The following is a 22,997-nucleotide window of genomic DNA, read 5'->3' on the forward strand; positions in this document are numbered from 1 at the left end:
GAAAATCAGGGCTTATAAAGGGATGGCATCTTAAAATGGAGGTAAATCTACTGAGGCTTAGAGTTAGACAGTAAATCTGTAAAACAAGGTCTTAAAAAGGAGGAAGTCTTTAATTGGGGGTTCTTAACATTTGTACACTGTAATATGACTGATATACAGTGTTCCAGATACTTAAACTCATGTCCTGTAAATTCTGTAAATGAGAAGTTGAAGATGAAAGGTTTTTACACTTTGAAATAGTTGCCTTGTTCTGATGGTATCCTGTAGTCATAGTGTTGTTTTTTTGTCCCAGTCTCAAATAATTTAAATATTATTTTATCCCAGCGAAGCTGGAGGTATCCCGTGAACGCTATACTGTAATCGATTTCAGAAATGTGCACACCGAATAATACATGATAAAGAAGGATTCGTTGTGCCCGGCTACGTGCTACAGTTGGAGATGGAAGTTCACCAAAAATGGGGACCATACTAACAAAAATACGGTGGGTAAAATAGGCGCCCCCATTTTTTCAGCAAACGCCACCCCAGGCCGCTTTGGACGGGTAGAAATTCCGTAGTTTCCAAGTCTATGGATAAAGCTCGCGTAAGAAGAATACGTCACGGTCGAAAGTCTTTGACGTCAATTAATGCATCATGACGTCATGCCTCCCTGTAGTCTTTCTCTCTCGCGAAGTGTGTGTGTTTGTGTTCATTTTGTGCACATGTGTTAGTGTTACTGTGTGTGTGTGTGTGTGTGTGTGTGTGTGTGTGTGTGTGTGTGTGTGTGTGTGTGTGTATTTGTGTGTGTGTGTGTGTGTGTGTGCGCACGCGTGCATGAGTCTGTACTCGTATGTGTGTGGTGTGTGTGTATTTGTGTGTGTGTGTGTGTGTGTGTGTGTGTGTGTGCGTGCGCACGCGTGCATGAGTCTGTACTCGTGTGTGTGTAAGTGTGTGTGTGGGTGTATGTGTGTGCGTGTATGTGTGTTTGTTTGTAAAGGTGTGCATGTCCGTCTGTCCATATGTGCGTATGGGTGTGTGTTTTGTGTGTATGAAGTTTTTTTGTTAGAGAGTGAGTGAGTGCATGTGAGTTAGTGTGTGTGTGTGTGTGTGTGTGTGTGTGTGTGACTTGGTGTGTGTGTGTGTGTGTGTGTGTGTGTTTGAGAGAGAGAGAGAGAGTGTGTGTGTGTGTGTGTGTGTGTGAATGTTGTGTGTATGAGTTTGTGTGTATGTTTGTGTGTGTATGAGTGTGTATATGTGTTTGTTTGTAAAGGTGTGTGTGTCCGACTGTCTATGTGCGTATTTGTTTGTTTGTTTGCTCAACGCCCAGCCGACCACGAAGGGCCATATCAGGGCGGTGCTGCTTTGACATATAACGTGCGCCACACACAAGACAGAAGTCGCAGCACAGGCTTCATGTCTCACCCAGTCACATTATTCTGACACCGGACCAACCAGTCCTAGCACTAACCCCATAATGCCAGACGCCAGGCGGAGCAGCCACTAGATTGCCAATTTTAAAGTCTTAGGTATGACCCGCCCGGGGTTCGAACCCACGACCTCCCGATCACGGGGCGGACGCCTTACCACTAGGCCAACCGTGTATGTGCGTATGTGTGTGTGTATTGTGTGTATGAGATTTGTGTGAGTCAATGTGTGTGTGTGTGTGTGTCTGTGGGTGTGTGCGTGCGTACATGCGTGCGTATGTACATGTGTGTGGGTGTGTGTCTGTTTGTATAAGAGATAAAGAGAGACAGAGAGAGAGAGAGAGAGTGGGTGGGTTGGTTTGTGTTTGTGCGTAAGTGTATGTGTGTTTGTTTGTAAAGGTGTGTATGTCCGTTTGTCTATATGTGCTAATGGGGGTGTGTTTTGTGTGTACAGTAAAGTGTGTGTGAGAGAGTGAGTGAGTGTGAGTGAGTGTGTATGTGTGTACGTGTGTAACTTGGGTGTGTGTGTGTTCGTGTGTGTGTGTGTTCGAGAGAGAGAGAGAGAGAGAGAGAGGTTTGTCTTTCGCTGGGGTATGCAGTGCCTTGGCGTTGCACATCTACTTAATTTATTTATTTATTTATTTATTTACGAGGATTTATATCGCGCACGTATCTCACCACACAAGGCGACTCAAGGCGCATGTTACCTATTAAACTTCTTGAAACTGAAAATGTTTAGTTTCCGCAGAGTAAAATTCACATTACCATTCAATATTCTTTCAGCACAACCGCTTTTACACTTTGACATCAAGGGCAACACTTTAACTTTCGTAGGCTTATGGTATATTAGTTTAAAATGAAGTGCTATTACTTGATCTTTAACTAAGCCAGATCTGGAATACGCTGACCAAGGCCAGGACCGCCTGTACAAGACTCCTTTGCAAATGTTAGATCTGCGGGACACGGGTGACAGGGAAATCAATACAGGTGAGAAACTTCCCTCTGTGTTGTCAGCTTTGAGACAGTGACGATAACTGTGACTAAAGCTATTTGTTTCATGGGAATCTTAAACAAATGAGGCAAGTACAGACAGTGCAGTTTTTGTATAATGATGGAAGTGAGGCATGAGATTTTTTAGTTTTTTTTTGTTTTTTGCCAATCGGCTGATTCCCGATCCCATTCTTTAAAGTTCCAGAAATCATTCTTAAAATTCACAGAGTTCACAAGGTTTTCAAGCTTTTTTTTCTCACTTCATTCACAATATTGTCTAGTAGTGCTGAAAAGAGGTAAAGTTGATACGCTCATATGTTGCCATAATGTCACAGTGATTCAATATTATTATTAGTATGGTAATCTGATTGACTGCAGTCACTCTATGTCCAAGTGAATTCTAAGAATATTTCTCAGTGAGAGATTGTGTTTGCAGGTGATATGGCAGACTGGAGAATCACACGTCGCATGTTCCTCGTTGACAACCAAATGAGCGTCCCCATTGTGCAAGGTAACGATTTAGGGTCAATCAAACCAAAACAGTCGAACCTGCCGTGGGGGGGGGGGGGGGGGGGTTGGTTTGGGGAGGGAGGCAGAAGCAGTGTAGATGTTATGTAATTGCTTTTTTTTTTAAAGCTTGTTTTGTGTGCCTTCTGTTATGAAGGATCAGCAAGTCTTAATTGCTGCTGTCAGTCGATCCTTAATAGAAATTTGTTTCCCTCTCTGCACAGTATGGTGTCAACAGTGATGTCTTTCAGTCTTTGATTATATTACCACCTGCCTGCAACGACCGCCCGAAAGGATCCTTGATGAGTTTTTTCCTAAATGGTTTACCTTTCCCTAGAGACCACCTGTTTATAACAACCACTTTTAATTATTCCCTTGGGGTTTTGTTATAGACATGTTCAACTTCAAGGGTATTTTAAAGATGAGAACTGCAGTCATGGTGCATAACACATCAAATACAACACTACAATGTCATTATGAGTTACTTCTAATATGCTAACTGTTAGAAAATGATGATAGACATGTTCAACTTCAAGGGTATTTCAAAGATGAGAAACTGCAGTCATGGTGCATAACACATCAAACAAAACACTACAATGCCATTATGAGTTACTTCTAATATGCTAACTGTTAGAAAATGATAATAGACATGTCGAGAAAATGGATATCTACATGAACTTACTTACTTACTGCCCATTATGCCGGTTGGCATGTAGGGCAGCAACAAAGGACCTCCATCTACATGAGCCGACGTGATAATTCTGCCAGAAGTGCAAGTTGCTGATTACGCCTAAACGTGCGTAAACCTGGGTAGTGCAAGTCTTATTACTGATAGCTTTCCACTGGGAGGAAGCAACATGGTTTTCCCAGCAATGGAAACTTAATAAAGTATGAGATGAATGAAATTCACAACCCTTACGTCACCCACAGGGACAGACCCGGCGGCCAGTGAGGGTCAGGTGGCAACGTACGTGCGCTACGCCCAGGATATCACCTTGCACGTGGAACTCCAGGAGGACACCAAAGACGGCAAGATCAAGGTCCCATACTTCACCATCAAGTATGCTGAAATCTCACGCTCGGAGGCTGAAACTGGCGCCACTGTGCAGGTGAGTAAAATGGGCAGGTTTCTTATATTTGTACTAGCCAAACAATCTACTGTTAGATCATAGGCAGTTGTCACGTCATGTCAAGTTGTTTAGAATTGTTGTGTTTCTGTGGAGAGAAAAAAAGTGGCATTTTATGTACAGAGATGGTGGCTAGCACGAACCTGCTGTATTTCTGGGTTGAGTGCGATAGGAATGAGGCATTCACACTTTGTCATTCACTAATTTTTTGTTATGATTTTGTTTGATTTTGCGCACTAAGTGATTGCATTATGTGGGACTTTCTGGTTTTGGGGCACCACACTGTATCTGTGAATATGTGGTAACTTGTGTGCTTTGCTCTGGTACATTCAGTGCGACAGAAATGATAGAGTCGTCACATCTTAAAGAATCTTGTTTCAGTTTTTCAGAAGAAAACTCCTTTCACCTTCTCTTTCACAGATCTCCTTCAGCACCACCTACACAATGTCGTGGAGCAGCTTCAGACGTGATTTCCAGATTGCTGTGGGAACTCTGGGTACTCTGGCCACCCTCTATGCCGGTTACCGTACCTGGGTGTGGTCCAAGCGAGCTGGCCGTCCTTCCATCGACTTCCCCTCCATCATCAACTTTGTCTTCTACATGGCGGCGTCTCTGTCCAACGTCTTCTTTGTGGTGACGTTTGGAATTGCCTTCTACTGGTTCATCTTTTTCAAGGTGTGAAAGTTTTTAAATTTTCGTTGCAGTGTATTTTGACGGTAGTGAAATCTATAGAAGAGTGCAACAATTGTGAAAATATCTGTTATTTTATTTTACCATGGAATTAAAAAAAAAACATGTGGCAAATACACATTATTTCTTGGTGTATGTCAAAAATCAAGCTTCAAGCTACCTGTGATTAAACTTGTAGGTATTATTTATGGTGCATTCATTTCCACAAGATCTAGCAGAAGGAAGAAACTTTTTTTTTTAGAAATGTCACTGAGAAAAGGCATGTTCTGAATTTGTCTGCCAAAAGACGATTCATATGGTCATATTTTGGTTACGAATTGAAAAAAAAAAGAGTTTCAGATGCTACTCTTTTATTACTGGGACTAAGGTGAGGCTTGCTTGTTTCCATGTTGACACAACAGTCCTATGTACAGAATTCTTTCTCCTTACATCTTGAGCTAATTTGAGAAAAAATATTTTCTTTACAGCGTCAAGACGTAGTATACCTGGTTCACCCAGAAGGCACAGCAGTAAAGGAATGGCTGGGATTACTGGGAGCGGCGTTTACTCTGCGCGCCCTTTCTCTCATCCACATGATCGTCATGCAGTGCTCGGCAGACATCTTTCTCATTGACTGGGAGCGGCCTCGTGGGGTCTCCAGGGCCCAGGACGGCAAGAAATCGACGGAGGTGCCCGTGTCTATCTGGAGGACGTACTTTGTGGCCAACGAGTGGAATGAGATTCAAGCCATGCGCAAGATCAGTCCGAACCTGCAGGTTACTATTTGCTTGTGTGTGTTGATCTGTGTAACTGTAGTTTGTGTCGGGGGGGGGGGGGGGGGGGGGGGGGGGGGGCATATGCAGTGTAGATGTTGTGTAATTGCTTTTTTTTGCTTTTCTTTTTGTATGCTTTTTTTTTTTTTTGTGCATTCTGTAATGAAGGATCAGCAAGTCTTAACCCTTGGGCTGGTTGTCGCGACATATGTTGCACTACTTTACGTATACTGTCACCTGGTTGTCACGGCATATGTCGCGCTACTGGCTCAGTCTGTTTGGTTGTTTCCGATTACCTCCCATGGATGCGAAAACCTATGACCGTTTTTGACTCACATGCGAAGCAAAAGTGAGTCTATGTACTCACCCGAGTCGTCCGTCCGTCCGTCCGTCCGGAAAACTTTAACGTTGGATATTTCTTGGACACTATTCAGTCTATCAGTACCAAATTTGGCAAGATGGTGTATGATGACAAGGCCCCAAAAAACATACATAGCATCTTGACCTTGCTTCAAGGTCAAGGTCGTAGGGTCCATAAATGTTGCCTAAAAAACAGCTATTTTTCCCATTTTTCCCATTTTCTCTGAAGTTTTTGAGATTCAATACCTCACCTATATATGATATATAGGGCAAAGTAAGCCCCATCTTTTGATACCAGTTTGGTTTACCTTGCTTCAAGGTCAAGGTCACAGGAGCTCTTCAAAGTTGGATTGTATACATATTTTGAAGTGACCTTGACCCTGAACTATGGAAGATAACTGTTTCAAACTTAAAAATTATGTGGGGCACATGTTATGCTTTCATCATGAGACACATTTGGTCACATATGATCAAGGTCAAGGTCACTTTGACCCTTATGAAATGTGACCAAAATAAGGTAGTGAACCACTAAAAGTGACCATATCTCATGGTAGAAAGAGCCAATAAGCACCATTGTACTTCCTATGTCTTGAATTAACAGCTTTGTGTTGCATGACCTTGGATGACCTTGACCTTGGGTCAAGGTCACATGTATTTTGGTAGGAAAAATGTGTAAAGCAATTCTTAGTGTATGATGTCATTGCTAGGTTTAGTTATTTGACCTTGACCCTGACGGTCAAGGTCATGTAAAGGTCAAGGTCAAGCATGTGAGTCGTATGGGCTTTGCCCTTCTTGTTCTTTATTTTTCTCTCTGTTCATTCTCTGTTCATTCACCAGTGGCTATGTAACATGTGTTACAGAATTGCACCAGTGTATGGGTTAATTGCTGCTGTCTGTTGATCCTTCACAGAAATGTGTTTCTCACTCTGCACAGTATGGTGTAAACATTGCTGTCTTACAGAAGGCTGTGCAGGGGTCGTGTTTGAGTTATTTGCGTATCTAAGTTGACGCAAAACAAGACCTGTTTTATGCAGCATTATTTTGCAATGAGTTTGACTGTGTGTTGATATTTTGATATATATTTCTTACAGTTGATGTTAATCAAATGCCAGGAAATAGATTCCTCCGAACTATTAGACTCGTTAAGTGTACAGTGTTAGTGGTTATCGGTACTTTTTTATGTGGTGACGTCAGCGTTTTGTGCGCAGTTCAAAGGTTAGGGGTCAAAGTTTATGTTTGCTTCCTTAGATCTGCAACGAGCAATGGTTAAATTGACAGAAATAACGAGCCCTGAATTTGATGTGAAAACTCAGCCAACGCTTGTTTATTCACACAATTCTTTATAACTAGTATGTTCCTGAACATCTTTATGCTACAAATGTCAATTTCATGTGTGATTTATTCCAGGTTTGATGCACTAAATTCTCAGCCATAGAAATGAATCGGAATGAGTGAATTTGCAGACAGAGAAAGATGCACGCAAACGCTTTTCTTCTAGTGCATTCAACTTTCTGAAGATTCTGTACACGTTGAACGTTCTGAATGCGCCTATTCAACACTTGAGTGGTTCAGATGTATCAAAGAAACATTACGATTTATCAATACAAACAACCTTGCAATAATTGTTTCTTTTGTTCTTGTTTTCGGCTGTGTCGTCTGCTCCGTGTATGACTTTTCTTCTTTTTCCAACTGAAGAGTCCAGACATGGGACGATACTCTTTCGAATTATTGCAACAGTTGTCTTCCCTCCCATTACGTTAATGAAAGTGAAACTGCACGCACGGGCCAAGACGCCGTTGTCGGTTTCGTTATGGTAAGCGGAATGCGTAATGATAGATAGATTTTCCTTAAAGTTAACCACTAGCACTAACACTAACACTGTGCACTTAATCTCTCTATTGACTCTCACTAGTGCTCTTGTGGGCATTTTGAGCGCTTATGTCCTCCTGTAGTTGATCTTATTTTCTTCTTTTTTTCAGATCTTTGCAGTGACTTTCTTCTTGGTGGTTGTTGGGTTTGAGAACACAACGACCAAGGACCCTGACGGCGGCGTGGAAAAAGACTCCGGCACCTACAAGGCTGAGCAGTCCTTCATTTACCGCTACGCTCTGGCTGTCATGGTCTACATCGTTATGGGTTAGTGCTGCGGTGTAGATTACAAAATGTTGATGAATTTTGTTTGTGAAAGAGGGTGGATTTTGTAGTGGTGGCGGATATTTTTCTGATTGTTATTGTTATTTTGATATTTATCTCATCAAGAAGATAAGCGTTTAAATTAACATCTGATCTGTTTCATGTACGATGTAGGGTTTTAAATGTGTGTCTATGTGTGTTGGTGTGGGAGTGGGTGTTTCAATGTTCTAGGTACTGCCCATTTAACCCATTTGACCCCAGGCCAGCGGCAGCCATTTTACTATGAAATCCCATGTACAGGGAAGTAATTCTGTCACATGTCACTTGTACAAACATTTAAAAAATGAAATAAAATGCTGTTTGAAAAGTTTGACTCACCTGTGTATTTTTCCTTGATGCACAAAACATCATTCCTTCAAATACAATTTTTTTTTTGCAGCTACACAGCACAGGAATGTATTAAAAAAAATCAGAAGTACAAAATTTCACTTTCACGCAAGCACCAACATCAGTGTCTGGTCTCTTTTTCTCTTTCAAAACAGTGTCAGACTGTTGAAAACACACAGACTTGCAGCAAGGGTCCAACCTCCACAAAAGAAAAAGCTGCAGAAGGCTGCTACTGAGCAAAACAGTGTCCCTTACACAGGTCTAAGTCCGTAAATCCCTGAAAAACATCGTTGTCATCGTCCGAGTCCCCCATGAAGTCGTACCAAAACTCTGCGTTTGATCGTGTATCCATTTCGAAGTTTCAAAAAATCGCTACTCCTCTCACAGTGAACCAATTTTCAAGAAGAAAACATGTGCATAACCGGAAGGAAGTCGCGAAAACAACGAAGTCTCGTCCGCGAGAGTCTCGTTTATAACAACAACAATGGCCGCGCCCTACTGAGACACGTGTTTAGCGGCTGGTAGCGGGCGCTCCGGGGCCAGCCACTGCAGAAAAACAGCGGGCGCTAGCGGGCGCTCCGGGGCCAAATGGGTTAAGGTGATAATTTTGAAGAATACAATTGCACTTTGTTCAAAAGTAAATCATCCAATGCTTTAACTGTTGTTTCCTGAAGGAATAAAACCTTGCTCACTGCATGGCTGATACTTTGAATTATGAGCTCGTCCAACATTTGAGCGATGATTCAGTAGATCTTCTTCACCATTCTCTAACCTGTGCCTTTTCACTGTAATTGTAAGATGTTTAAATATAAACCCATCCAACGTTTCAGCAGAGGTTCAGTGGATCTTTTTCACCCTAATTTTCCACTGTGGTTGTGAGCTGTTTAAATATGAACTCATAATGTTTCAGACATAGTTACGTGAATCTTCTTCACCCTTCTCCAACAAGTACCATTCTGACTCAAGAGTGTGAGATGTCAAAATATGAACTCATGCAATGTTTCAGCCCTTGTGCAATGGATATTCTGAACCTCGTACCTTTGTGACTGTTGCCGTGAATTGTTTTAATGTGAAGTCTTCCTACCTTTCAGCTGTGGTGCGGTGGATATTCTTCACCTTTGTGACTGTTGCCGTGAATTGTTTTAATGTGAACTCTTCTTACCTTTCAGCTGTGGTGCAGTGGATATTCTTCACCTTTAAGACTATTGCTGTGAAGTTGTTTTAATGTGAGCTCATCCTACCTTTCAGCTGTGGTCCAGTGGATCTTCTTCACCTTCATCTACGAGCGTTTTGTGGAAGACAAGGTGCAGCAGTTTGTGGACCTGTGCTCCATGAGCAACATCAGCGTCTTTGTCATGGCCAACTCCCACTTCGGATACTACATCCATGGCCGCTCGGTGCATGGCAAGGCAGACACCAACATCAGGGAGATGGCCGAGATGATGAAGAGAGAGGAGGTGAGGCTGAGACTGGCTGATGGGGTTGGGTTTGTACGCCTACACTCAAGAATATGGGTTCAGAAATGCACTCTCAGATATTAAAACAAATAAGCGGCGCCTGTTACAAAACAAAACCAACGGCCGAGATGATGAAGAGAGGGGAGGTGAGGCTGAGACTGGCTGATGGGGTTGGGTTTGTATGCCTACACTCATGAATATGGGTTTTGAAATGCGCTCTCAGATATTAAAACAAATAAGCGGCGCCTGTTACAAAACAAAACCAACGGCCGAGATGATGAAGAGAGGGGAGGTGAGGCTGAGACTGGCTGATGGGGTTGGGTTTGTACGCCTACACTCAAGAATATGGGTTCAGAAATGCACTCTCAGATATTAAAACAAATAAGCGGCGCCTGTTACAAAACAAAACCAACGGCCGAGATGATGAAGAGAGGGGAGGTGAGGCTGAGACTGGCTGATGGGGTTGGGTTTGTATGCCTACACTCGAGAATATGGGTTCAGAAATGCACTCTCAGATATTAAAACAAATAAGCGGCGCCTGTTACAAAACAAAACCAACGGCCGAGATGATGAAGAGAGGGGAGGTGAGGCTGAGACTGGCTGATGGGGTTGGGTTTGTATGCCTACACTCATGAATATGGGTTTTGAAATGCGCTCTCAAATATGAAAACGAATAAGCGGCACCTGTTAAAAAGAGGGATCTTATGTAATAGAAAACCAACGGCCGAGATGATGAAGAGAGCAGTGATGGCGCTAGTATTTGTTCAAACCGGTACGCGAACTTGTATGATGCAAACAGTCGAGAAAAAAACGGTAGACTCGTCATTGGAACCAGTAAGAGTCCAACTCAGAGGACTGGTTTTGTTGTTTTACCAGTGAAAAAACCCACGTTAGTTCAAAAATCAACCGGTAGGTCATACCGGCAGCCATTTTTGTTCCGGTATTTTCTCATTTCAACTGGTAAAATACCGGTAATTACCGGTTAACGCCAATACTGAGAAAGAGGAAGTGAGGCTGAGACTGGCTGATGGGGTTGGCTTTGTACGCCTACACTCAAGAATATGGGTTCCAAAATGCTCTCTGAGATATGAAAACTAATTTGGTACGCCTGTTGCAAAGAGGGATCTTTTGTAAAAGAAAACCAACGGGCGAGATGATAAAGAGGTGAGGCTGAGACTGGCTGATGTGGTTCGGTTTGTACGCATACACTCTAGGATATGGGTTCAAAAATGCACTCTCCGATATGAAAACTAATAAGGGGCACCTGTTGCAAAGAGGGATCTTTTGCAATAAAAAATGAACTGTCCCTCAAGAGGTATTTTTTATTCTTGGATGCCCGGCTCAAGATGAATTTAATGAATTTGAGGTTGTTATGGTTGGGAGTCATCACAAAAGAAGAGTTACTTACCTTCCCTAGAGAGGCCAGTGACACTGGAGCTTGTGGGAAAAACACAAAACCTGACTGTGGTAGTGCCAAGGAACTAGGGAAGGGAAGTAACTCTTACTTTGGGAGCGTTAGTATGGTAACTGCAAGAAGAAGGTTGTTCTGTTATTGTGTAAATGTACAGTTGACCTTGTTTGTAATGACCACCCAAGGCACTGACCAAAAGTGGTTGTTGTAGGTGGTCGCTCTGAAAAGGTGAATAATAGGAGAAAAAAATACTCGTCAGGGATCCTTTGGGGTGGTTTTAGTGGATGGGTGGTCGTTATGGAGAAGTGGTTGCCAGGGCAAGTTCGACTGTACAGTAAAACCTTTCTCTAACGGACACCCTTGGGGAATGGTAATAGTGTCCCTATTAGACAGGTGTCCCTTCTTCACAGGTGGAGGGGCCGGGGCAATATTTTACAAAGAGAACGTAAAATGAACAAGACATTTTTTGTCAGTCCTGAAGTACGGTATGTATTTATTGGATTGAACATGAGACTCACTGAAAATGTGAGTAAACAAATGATACATGTAGCAAACAACAACAACAACAACATCCCCCCCCCCCCCCCCCCCCCACCTACCCCGTTCCCTACACACACTGTGCATTCAAACTTACGCAAGTCGGACGTCACAAAGCTAATAATAGCTAACTCTTCATCAGTCATTCAACGGGAAATTCCGCAGTGTGTCTCGACCAAATTGGGTCAGCTCTTGTTTCATTCAGTTTTTCTAGTCTCAGCATAAATGCATGGAACAAAAATTTAGCTGTGTTAACTATTGTTTCCTTCGAACGATTGCTTACAAAGAGAGAGATCATCACGTCTTCTTTTTCCGATTTGATCCTCGCGATCTGTGTTTTACCACATCCCATCTCCTTCGCCACATCTCGGCATGATTGGTCGCTATCTAGTTTTTTCAAGGCAGCGACACGCTGCTCTAAAGTCAACGCTTTTCTTTTTCCTGCTGGAGATTCCATTTTCAAACACAGTAGTCTACTGTTGCTTTTGGTTGTGACTGTATCCACAATGCGGAAAAGCGAAAGTGAGCGAAGCGAAAGTGAGTGAGCGAAAGTGGGTCTCCATCTAAACAAGCCACTGATTGGTCAGAAAAGGGACAGGACAACCAATCAACAACCATTTGTGCTACGGCTACGGCTGCCGAGCACTGACTGCATAACAGTCGAGTTTTCGAAGTTGCGTTTTTATGTACGTTGTGTCCGTTTGTGACAGTGTTTACACTTCCTACGGTCCGAAAAATCGTGTCCGCGTCCGTAAGTGGCAGGTGTCCGCCCGTTAACTCTCTTCATGCCACCGGCGGTAGCGTCCGCCAGCCTTTGTGTCTATACCACTGCACCACCGTCGGTAGCTACCGCCGAGAAAAGTGTATGTCGTCAACTGTCGTAAACTGGCTCATTTGCATACTGACCTCTAGTACAACGCATGCGTACTGAATAAGAACGTTTTAACTTCCGCCATCTTCCTTCAAATTGCGGGAGCGTGCTTGTTTTCGATGTGAAAACTACAAAAGAAGATTCGTTTGTGGCGATTTGTGGTGTAGAGACGTAATGGGCGCTTTTTGGGCAGAGTTGTTAGGCAATAATGACAGCGACGACGATGCTTTTGAAGGATTTTCTTTGGAAGAGGTCGCCGAATCGATGAGGAAACTGCACATGCGATCCGAGTGTTGCAAGCACCAGAGCCAGAGTCTGATTCCGATGAAGAAGACGACAAAGTGATCGGAGATTCGAAAATCAGTGCTTACGATTGTGACAGGTTACGAGTTCTGTGAGTTTCAACCTTCTTATTTTCGCTGTGTGACCGTGTCGTCTTCTGCTACCCAAGTTTGAGCATCAATGTCTTGTACATTCATTTTGTCATTCTCACAAAAAATTTCAGGGCAATGCAATGAAAACTTTTTTTTTAATGATTTTTTTAATTCGGTAGGTGGTTAAATTACCAATTTCCCCCAAAATGCTTGGTTTACAGGTATAGTAAGAGTGTAAAATTACATGGCGTGAGAAGAGTTAAAGGTTAGTTATTGTTGAAATCGTGTTCGTGCCATGATAAACTGTCCGTATGTAGCAGGTGGCCGTTACAACAAGGGTCCGCTAGACTCAGGTTTTACTGTACTGAGAAAGTGGGTTATTTTTACCCAGAGGGAAGTAAATATTTTTTTCAGTTTAAAAAAAAAAAAGCTTATGTTATTGATGGAAATGTCATGTCAATCAGCATTTCTAGTATGATGCTGATGTTATTGTGATGCTGACGATAATGATGATTTACAGTGATTTTGATTATGAAAGCAACTGCAATGATTTTTGTCTACTGTGGTCAACAGGAAGACTTGTGTGGAAAGCGTGGGTTGGTGCCAGACACAGAGGAACAGACGTTCATGATGTCCTTGCCAAAGAGGCTGAGAGTCAAGTACGAACAGGTCTATCTACCAGCTGCCTTGGAGGTAATGCAGTAATTACCCTAAAATAGTTTTATAAGTGAAAGCCTTTGGTCTGTTGTACGGATGTTCCAACATTAGTCGGCACAGTGAAATGTATGAATGCGGGTTCTTTGAAGACAAAATTCTTCTTTGGAATAAAATATGTCTGTTGAAGAATACTAGCTGCCTCGTATTGTTTGTGCAGTTTGTTTGTTTTTGTTTTGTTTTAGTTTTGTGTATAAGTTATGCTGGTAAGAAGTACTTTAAAAGATATCAGACTCTTTCTCAAGGGGAAACTGCTGTATAATCAGGCATGGGAATTCTCCTCAGATCTGAGGATTTCCAAGAAAAGCTACACATTTCAGAGAGAAAACAATTCCTCTTCCGAGAAAAAAAAATATCGAGAGAAAAAAAAAAGACAAACAAAATCTGCCTGGCATGACCAATGTCCTCCATAAAACCGTCCCTTCATTCAGTGGGATTCTGCCCGCGTGAGTCCATTTTGCAAACAGTTAAAAAGAGCCTTCAATAAAGTGGCGAACGCAAAGCGGGCGATCATAATGTTGAATGCAGTTCAGTAGGGATTAAAATTATCTATATATCAAATTTGGTCAGTTTTTTTGCTGTGTAAAATTCATGTAATAAACTCTCAGAATGTGCTAGAATGCACAGATTTTAATCTAGATTTCAACAAAATACGGGAGGGGTATCCTCCCGGACCCCCTCCCCCCCCCCTAGTTTTCAGAGATGTTTCTTTAAGAATCAATTCCCGTGCCTGTTTATACAGCAGTGTCATAGTGTTGTTTTGTTGTTGCTGTTTTTTCCATCTCAGCCACAATTTTGCTCGTGTCCTGCAGACTACATGCATGTTCTGTGGTCCATTTTCTCTGATGATTATGTATTATTTGTTTTGAAATAACACCAAACGTGTTTTGTATGATCAGAACGCTGGTGCTGTGAGTCGCATGGAGCAAGGGAAGTCTGGCAGTCGCCTGGCAGGCAGTGCCAAGGAGAAAAGTATAGAAGCCTACAACATGATCAACAAGTTCCTCTGCTCCTTCATAGATCATGTAAGTTCAGTTTTATTTTATTTACTTGTTTATTTATTTATTTATTTATCTTTTTTTCTTCTTTTTTTCTGTTTTTTTTCTTCTTCTTATTGATATTATATGTTTGATTTGTTTGGTTTTGTCAAGTTCCGTGTTTATTAAAGAAATTGTGTTCATTCGTTGATCATGTACAATACCCGGTTTTGTTTGGTTTGTTTTGCTAAGTTTTTTAAAACTTTTTTTATGCATGTTGTTTTAGAATATGTTTGTACATGAACTGGGGATGGAAAGTGAGACAAGGAGAGATGGTGTGTTTGTGTGTGTGTGTGTGTGTGTGTTTGTGTGTGTGTGTTTGTGTGTGTGTGTATTAGTTTGAGTGTATTTGTGGGTGTGATGTTTCATTGAAGGTTGTAATTCTATTTCTGTCTCAGTCTTTGCGTGACGTGGACTATGTGGTCAAAGACAAAACCTTGCTGGAGAGCGTCATGGACACTGAGTTCTTTGATGCCGCAGACAAAGGAATCTTTTACAAAGGTACGCTCAGGCTGTCACAGAAAGTGTAACCGTTGCCCTGGTTCTTCTGGCTGAAAGGATGAAAAAGACAGGTTGTAAAGGAGAGAGATTTGGGAATTAAAGGTTGATGCACCTTTATTAGTAATAGAAAATGTGTCAAAGCAAGATTTCAGAAGCGAAGCAGTCAAATTGAAGGTTGCTGCACCACCTTCAAAGTACTGTCAAATGTTGTTTTCAGAGAAGAAGAAACTGTTGTTGTTGTTGTTGTGGGTGTGGGAGGGGGGGGGGGGGTGTTGGTGTGTGTAATTGAAAGTAAATTTGTGAAAGACAAGTCTGCATCAAAGAACATTTTCATCAAGTAAAGATGTTTAATTGCCAATGACGCTTTAAGGGTGTTATCCATTAAGAGCTATCCTATGGCAGAGGGGTCTTAGTCCAGATCAGCACTGCTTTATTTTGCTATGCCTAAGTATGTTTTTGACTTTTTTTCTCTGTGTTTTTCAGATAACGGTCATTCATTTGACCAGGTGCTGTTCTACGGACACGAGATTTCATTGATACTGTTTGACACGCTTCTCTTCTGCATTGTGGATCTCATCGGGCAAAACTACCTCCTGGACGGAATCGTTGTCTTTCTCATAACCAGTGTAAGTTTTCAAGCCTAAGTTGTGATGTGGTTCAGTTTGGGATTTTATAGACTGGCTGTTCATGCTATGAGTTGTTTCAAGGTTGGATGTCTGGAGCTGAACTTGGTACTGTAATTTATTTTGTTTAATTTGTCAGCTTGGTTTAAACAAGATTTTATTCCGAAAATACAGGGTGACATGTATAATGCGATATAACATTTGTGACCACACAACAAGCTAAGCTTATACTAAGTGTGGTTATAAATATATATGTCACAGTGGAAATGAGAATCCAGTGAGATTCTGAATCTCACTAGTGAAGATAGGAATTCCAGTTTGCACTAGGGCAAACTAGAATTCTCATCTCCACTGGATATTTGTTATTTCCCCCAATTCCTATTTCGCCTAGTGAAAACTGGAATTCCCATTTCCACTGAAACTGGATTCCCGTTTGCACTAGGGCAAACTGGAATTCCAATCCTCACTAACAAATATCCAGTGGAGATGAGAATTCTAGTTTGCCCTAGGGCAAACTGGAATTCCTATCTCCACAAGTGCGATTTGGAATCTCGATCACTGGATTCTCATTTCCACTGTGACATATACATCTAGATAGGAATTGTTATTTCATGTTATTTCAAGGTCCGAAAATCGCTTATACCCTTATTAGAAATGTAAGACAATTTGTCAGCGTAAGATAAAAATGTTAACTGTTTTTGGTGTGTGTGTGTGTGTGTGTGTGTGTGTGTGTGTGTGTGTGTGTGTGTGTGTGTGTGTGTGTGTGTGTGTGTGTTTTCTCCATCATGATCAGCTATATAAATGATAATGTGAACTTGTACCAGTGTCAATGGCAAGCTGTTAGCATGCATGTGTTCTCACCTCCATTTTTTACTACCAGTGGCAGAATTGTTTTATATAATAATATTTTCACAGGTTAGCGTGTGTGCGTAGGTGTGTGTGTTATGGGATTTCTTGTTGTAGTTAGCTCTACATAGGAATAGGGGTTTATCTCTCAGATATCTATTCTTAATTCATGTATATATTCTACACCTATATAAATATTTCTGTGTGTGAGTAGTTGATATCTGTGAAAGAAATTGTGATGTACTTCTTGTCATTACAGTTGGTGGGAATGATCAGAGACACAGCTGGGAGGAAGAATCTTGCACGCAAGACACTGGTGGACGAACGTTTCCTCATCTAGAAACCTTATCAACTCTTGTGACGCAACTTCTGACAGCCTGAGGTCTGCAGACAAGAAAATCAGTGACTTTTCAGCCTGAGAATGACAGACTACGTGGACATGTGTCTGTGTATGTAGTAAAAGTGATATAAACTTTGTTTTCCTGTGATGGACCAAAAGTGTCCTTGTGGAAGTGTTTTAAGGAGGTCTGTTTTTTTCTCTGGCCTATGGTAGGACCTGAGTCCAGGATTTTTGTCAGTTCAGCATGTGCCACGTTGCTAATAGGACTACAGTTATTTTGTCCTAGCAGTTGTTTTTTGTTGTGGTTGTTGCTTGTTTTAGTTGTAATTTTGTGTCTGATCTGAAAGGACAATAGTCAAAAACATGGGGATTTTTTTTAGTGGTGAGCTACTCACCCATGGATTTGTTGTTGTTTTTTTTGCCATAATTTCAGAATATTTTTTTCTTCTCCATAATTTCAGAATGTAATATAGAATTGGTAGTTATTGATCACTTTTATCTTGCCTTTTGTTAACTTTGTGAAAGAATTGCCAATGAAATCACTAGGCAACAAGGGATCTTTGTAAAATTTGGAGACAGCTGAGTCAGCTTATAAAGGATATTAGTAAATTGTTGGATATCACTCTGCAGGTCCATAGTATTGCACGGGCTAAAAAGAGTTGAACCTTTCAACATACGTTTTCTCCCGATTCAAGAAATGCTGAAGGGCCAATATTCTTTCCAGGTAAACACATGTATTGCAAATAGATTTAACAATATAAAAATGTAAAAACACACAAAAACGAAACGACAGAGAGAAACTTGTTATGTTTTAGTTTTTGTCTTGACTAGCCGACCAGTTCATGTGCACTTTTGCATAATTTTGTTGGCTTTTTGACTCACATGCGAAGCAAAAGTGAGTCTATGTACTCACCCGAGTCGTCCGTCCGTCCGTCCCGGCGTCCGTCCGTCCAGAAAACTTTAACGTTGGATATTTCTTGGACACTATTCAGTCTATCAGTACCAAATTTGGCAAGATGGTGTATGATGACAAGACCCCAAAAACATACATAGCATCTTGACCTTGCGTCAAGGTCGCAGGGGCCATAAATGTTGTCTAAAAAACAGCTATTTTTCCCATTTTCTCTGAAGTTTTTGAGATTTAATACCTCACCTATATATGATATATAGGGCAAAGTAAGCCCCATCTTTTGATACCAGTTTGGTTTACCTTGCTTCAAGGTCAAGGTCACAGGAGTTCTTCAAAGTTGGATTGTATACATATTTTGAAGTGACCTTGACCCTGAACTATGGAAGATAACTGTTTCAAACTTAAAAATTATGTGGGGCACATGTTATGCTTTCATCATGAGACACATTTGGTCACATATGATCAAGGTCAAGGTCACTTTGACCCTTATGAAATGTGACCAAAATAAGGTAGTGAACCACTAAAAGTGACCATATCTCATGGTAGAAAGAGCCAATAAGCACCATTGTACTTCCTATGTCTTGAATTAACAGCTTTGTGTTGGATGACCTTGACCTTGGGTCAAGGTCACATGTACTTTGGTAGGAAAAATGTGTAAAGCAGTTCTTAGTGTATGATGTCATTGCTAGGTTTAGCTGAAGGTCAAGGTCATGTAAAGGTCAAGCATGTGAGTCGTATGGGCTTTGCCCTTCTTGTTATTCTGTTGTGGATGCATCTATGATTTTTTGCCCCCCCCCCCCCCCCCCCCCCCCCCCCCCCCAATTTAGTTCGGATAGAGGCTGTTATAATAAGCCCTACTTGTAATTGTTCAACCAGGGTCTTGTAATTGTTCATTTTGATGTTTTTATTTATTTCTTCTGGTATTTAAGAATAGATCCTTGGTAATTTCCATTTTGTCTTTTTGGTTGATTTTTGCAGCATTTTAAGATTGTGATTTGTACATTCCACTTCCAGATATGATTATTTGTGCACAGTCACAGTGTGTGTGTGTGTGTGTGTGGTATGTGTGTGTGTGTGTGTGTGTGTGTGTGTGTGATATGCATGTGCTTTGAGTGTTGTCTGTGTGTGTGTGTGTGTGTGTGTGTGTGTGTGTGTATGCATTTTTATGTGTGTATGGTAATATTCACTTTTGGCAGTCAAAAATGCTCAATTTAACATCTTTTGGGAAAAAATGAGGACAAAACAAGACATCATTCCTGGCCTCCAGGCAACAAGTTTCTGCCAGACTGACCTTACATATCTTTACTATACTATTTACCTGACCCCTCTCTCAAAAAACATGATTTGTATTGATAAGATGTTACAGGGAATGTCTACACAGTCTTTTTATTTCTTTTGTTTACTTTTACTCGATACAGGCACATTTTAAGAATGATGAAACTGTGATAATATGTCATTTTTGACTCACATGCGAAGCAAAAGTGAGTCTATGTACTCACCCGAGTCGTCCGTCCGTCCGTCCGGAAAACTTTAACGTTGGATATTTCTTGGACACTATTCAGTCTATCAGTACCAAATTTGGCAAGATGGTGTATGATGACAAGGCCCCAAAAAACATACATAGCATCTTGACCTTGCTTCAAGGTCAAGGTCGCAGGGGCCATAAATGTTGCCTAAAAAACAGCTATTTTTCACATTTTTCCCATTTTCTCTGAAGTTTTTGAGATTTAATACCTCACCTATATATGATATATAGGGCAAAGTAAGCCCCATCTTTTGATACCAGTTTGGTTCACCTTGCTTCAAGGTCAAGGTCACAGGAGCTCTTCAAAGTTGGATTGTATACATATTTTGAAGTGACCTTGACCCTGAACTATGGAAGATAACTGTTTCAAACTTAAAAATTATGTGGGGCACATGTTATGCTTTCATCATGAGACACATTTGGTCACATATGATCAAGGTCAAGGTCACTTTGACCCTTATGAAATGTGACCAAAATAAGGTAGTGAACCACTAAAAGTGACCATATCTCATGGTAGAAAGAGCCAATAAGCACCATTGTACTTCCTATGTCTTGAATTAACAGCTTTGTGTTGCATGACCTTGGATGACCTTGACCTTGGGTCAAGGTCACATGTATTTTGGTGGAAAAATGTTTAAAGCATGTGAGTCGTATGGGCTTTGCCCTTCTTGTTCACAAATACGTAGAGTAGATTAGTTTTCCTTTTTATTGACATACCCGTTCTGCTTCCAGTTGTCATATCAACTTGTTCTAACATATATGTGATTTTACAGCATCCCGCAGTGGGGCACTGCGGTTATGAAATTAAAGGCCCCTCCTGTTTTTGGAACCGCAGGAGCTTTCTAGTTTGCTGTTAGGTAGATTTTTGGTTCCTCTTTCCTGTCATGCTCTCTTTTTCTTCATGAATTCTTTTCTTTTTTCTGCCTTCTTGCTCATTCACCTGTATTTTTTCCAAAAATCTCTTCTCTTGCCGCTTGTCTCGCGATTCATGTATAGTTTAATCTGTTAGTGTTCTGATGTAAGTCCAGCAGTAGATAGGTTAAGCCTATTTTAACATACTGGAAACTGGTAATCTTCCAGTAGGTATTAATTTAGTTTTACTAAAGCCTGCTGGGACACAAGTAATGGGTTAGTGCATTTGTAAACAGGAATCGCTTGACAAGTGGCCCCCTTCATCCCCCCCTTCCTCGTCCTGATATGGCTCTGCGTAGTCGGCTGGACGTTAAGCAACAAATAAACAAACAAACAAACAATTTTACAGGAAAAAGCGATGAACTGTAAAACAGTAACATAATTATTTCCCTCACTGTAGATTAGTTTTCTTTTTTATCAACAGACCAGACCCATCCTGTGTCCAGTCATCATATCAAAAACATTGTTTCACTTTTTAGTGTGAAATATGTGCTGTATTCCGTCCATGATTGTCAGATCTTTGTGTACTTACAGCAAAAGCTGGTTGAATCTCTATATCAAATGTATTTATTTGTTTGATTTGTAAGCTTAGAGAGGCCAACAATAAAAAAAATTCACATATATTGTAACCTGTAGTATTTTTAAAACTGTTGTGGATAAAAAAAAGACATTTTTTACAGAAATTTCAGCAAATGTTTTTGTTGCTGTATGTTGTCGTTGCTGTTTTTGTGACTCTCTCTCTCTCTCTCTCTCTCTCTCTCTCTCTCTCTCTCTCTCTCACACACACACACACACACACACACACACACACACACACACATGCAATCATGTGAGTGCCCACACTTGTGCCCTTACAAACTCATACAAAGATAAATACATGCATGCACACTCACACACACACACACTCACACACTCACACACACACTCACACACACACACACACACACACACACACACACACACACAGAGCTCAAACAACTAAAACAACTGATGAAATGATTCACAGGTGATAAAGTTTTTTATTGACTGTACAATCTGAACCCGCAGAGAGACAAGTATTTGTCAAGACAATGAGTATTGCATCACTTTTACAAACATTGTTAAAACACTGAGAAAAAAAATAGGACATCAAACTATTTAACATAATGCCTTACCAAGAGGCAGAATGTACAACATTTAAATTGCTGTTTTAACACTAGAGTTTATGAAACAAAACACCAGTAACAAGAAAAAGCAAGCAATAATAAATAAAAGCATTGATTAATCTTGTCTTTGCAATAAACGCAATCTTCTCCTTTGCATATCGCGCATTTTTAAATCAAAACACAAGAACTGCATGTACTTTTTCTTATGTTTTATTCAGAAAAATAATAACTGAACACTTACGATCACCCTACATGGTTTCCTTTTTTTAATTTTTTTTTTTACAGATGTTTAAAATTTATATTCACAAGTTTTTAAAGACAGCCAATGCAATCTTAGGTTTTTTTGCATTGCACTTTCATTTGTTTATTCTGCAAGGATTTTACTTGCTAATAGTATGTTAACTGTTTTTCATTTATATAAGTTACATAGACTGGAGTTGGTTAAATCAGTTCTTTAACAAGTCGCGTAAGGCGAATATACAACATTTAGTCAAGCTGTCGAACTCACAGAATAAAACTGAACGCAATGCAATTTTTCAGCAAGACCGTATACTCGTAGCATCGTCAGTTCACCGCGCGTGGCAAAGGCAGTAAAATTGACAAGAAGAGCGGGGTAGTAGTTGCGCTGAGAAGGATAGCACGCTTTTCTGTACCTCTCTTTGTTTTAACTTTCTGAGCGTGTTTTTAATCCAAACATATCATATCTATATGTTTTTGGAATCAGGAACCGACAAGGAATAAGATGAAAGTGTTTTTAAATTGATTTCGAAAATTTAATTTTGATCATAATTGTTATATTTTTAATTTTCAGAGCTTGTTTTTAATCCAAATATAACATATTTATATGTTTTTGGAATCAGAAAATGACGAAGAATAAGATGAACGTAAATTTGGATCGTTTTATAAAAAAAATTTTTTTTTTACAATTTTCAGATTTTTAATGACCAAAGTCATTAATTCATTTTTAAGCCACCAAGCTGAAATGCAATACCGAAGTCCGGCCTTCGTCGAAGATTGCTTGGCCAAAATTTCAATCAATTTGATTGAAAAATGAGGGTGTGACAGTGCCGCCTCAACTTTTACAAAAAGCCGGATATGACATCATGAAAGGTATTTATCGAAAAAAAGAAAAAAACGTCCGGGGATATCATTCTCAGGAACTCTCATGTCAAATTTCATAAAGATTGGTCCAGTAGTTTGGTCTGAATTGCTCTACACACACACCCGCACAGACAGACACACACACACACACACACATACACCACGACCCTCGTCTCAATTCCCCCTCTACGTTAAAACATTTAGTCAAAACTTGACTAAATGTAAAAAGAAAAATATTAGTAATGTTTCTGCCTGCCAGGACCAGGTTTGTATCTAACTTTGCAGATATGATTTCATAGAAGCGATTATTCTCTTCACGAGTTTAAACTGCCAGACTACTACCC

At 40.6% G+C, this 22,997-nt stretch overlaps 1 protein-coding gene across 1 annotated transcript in view; it reads left to right on the forward strand.

Moving 5' to 3' along the window:
• The window catches only part of LOC138965654 (meckelin-like), a 46,962-nt gene extending 25,934 nt beyond the window's left edge, over positions 1 to 21,028 (forward strand). Inside the window, exons 11-22 of the mRNA XM_070337831.1 lie at positions 2,295 to 2,390; positions 2,830 to 2,904; positions 3,831 to 4,009; positions 4,448 to 4,702; positions 5,185 to 5,472; positions 7,809 to 7,965; positions 9,598 to 9,806; positions 13,573 to 13,692; positions 14,613 to 14,738; positions 15,149 to 15,251; positions 15,735 to 15,877; positions 16,980 to 21,028. Of these exons, the coding sequence (XP_070193932.1) occupies positions 2,295 to 2,390; positions 2,830 to 2,904; positions 3,831 to 4,009; positions 4,448 to 4,702; positions 5,185 to 5,472; positions 7,809 to 7,965; positions 9,598 to 9,806; positions 13,573 to 13,692; positions 14,613 to 14,738; positions 15,149 to 15,251; positions 15,735 to 15,877; positions 16,980 to 17,060 (1,832 nt within the window). The 3' untranslated portion in view covers positions 17,061 to 21,028. The remainder of the gene's footprint in view (positions 1 to 2,294; positions 2,391 to 2,829; positions 2,905 to 3,830; positions 4,010 to 4,447; positions 4,703 to 5,184; positions 5,473 to 7,808; positions 7,966 to 9,597; positions 9,807 to 13,572; positions 13,693 to 14,612; positions 14,739 to 15,148; positions 15,252 to 15,734; positions 15,878 to 16,979) is intronic.
• Positions 21,029 to 22,997: the final 1,969 nt, after the last annotated feature.

Source organism: Littorina saxatilis, linkage group LG1 (assembly GCF_037325665.1).
Source record: "Littorina saxatilis isolate snail1 linkage group LG1, US_GU_Lsax_2.0, whole genome shotgun sequence".
NCBI classification, from domain to species: Eukaryota; Metazoa; Mollusca; class Gastropoda; order Littorinimorpha; family Littorinidae; genus Littorina; species Littorina saxatilis.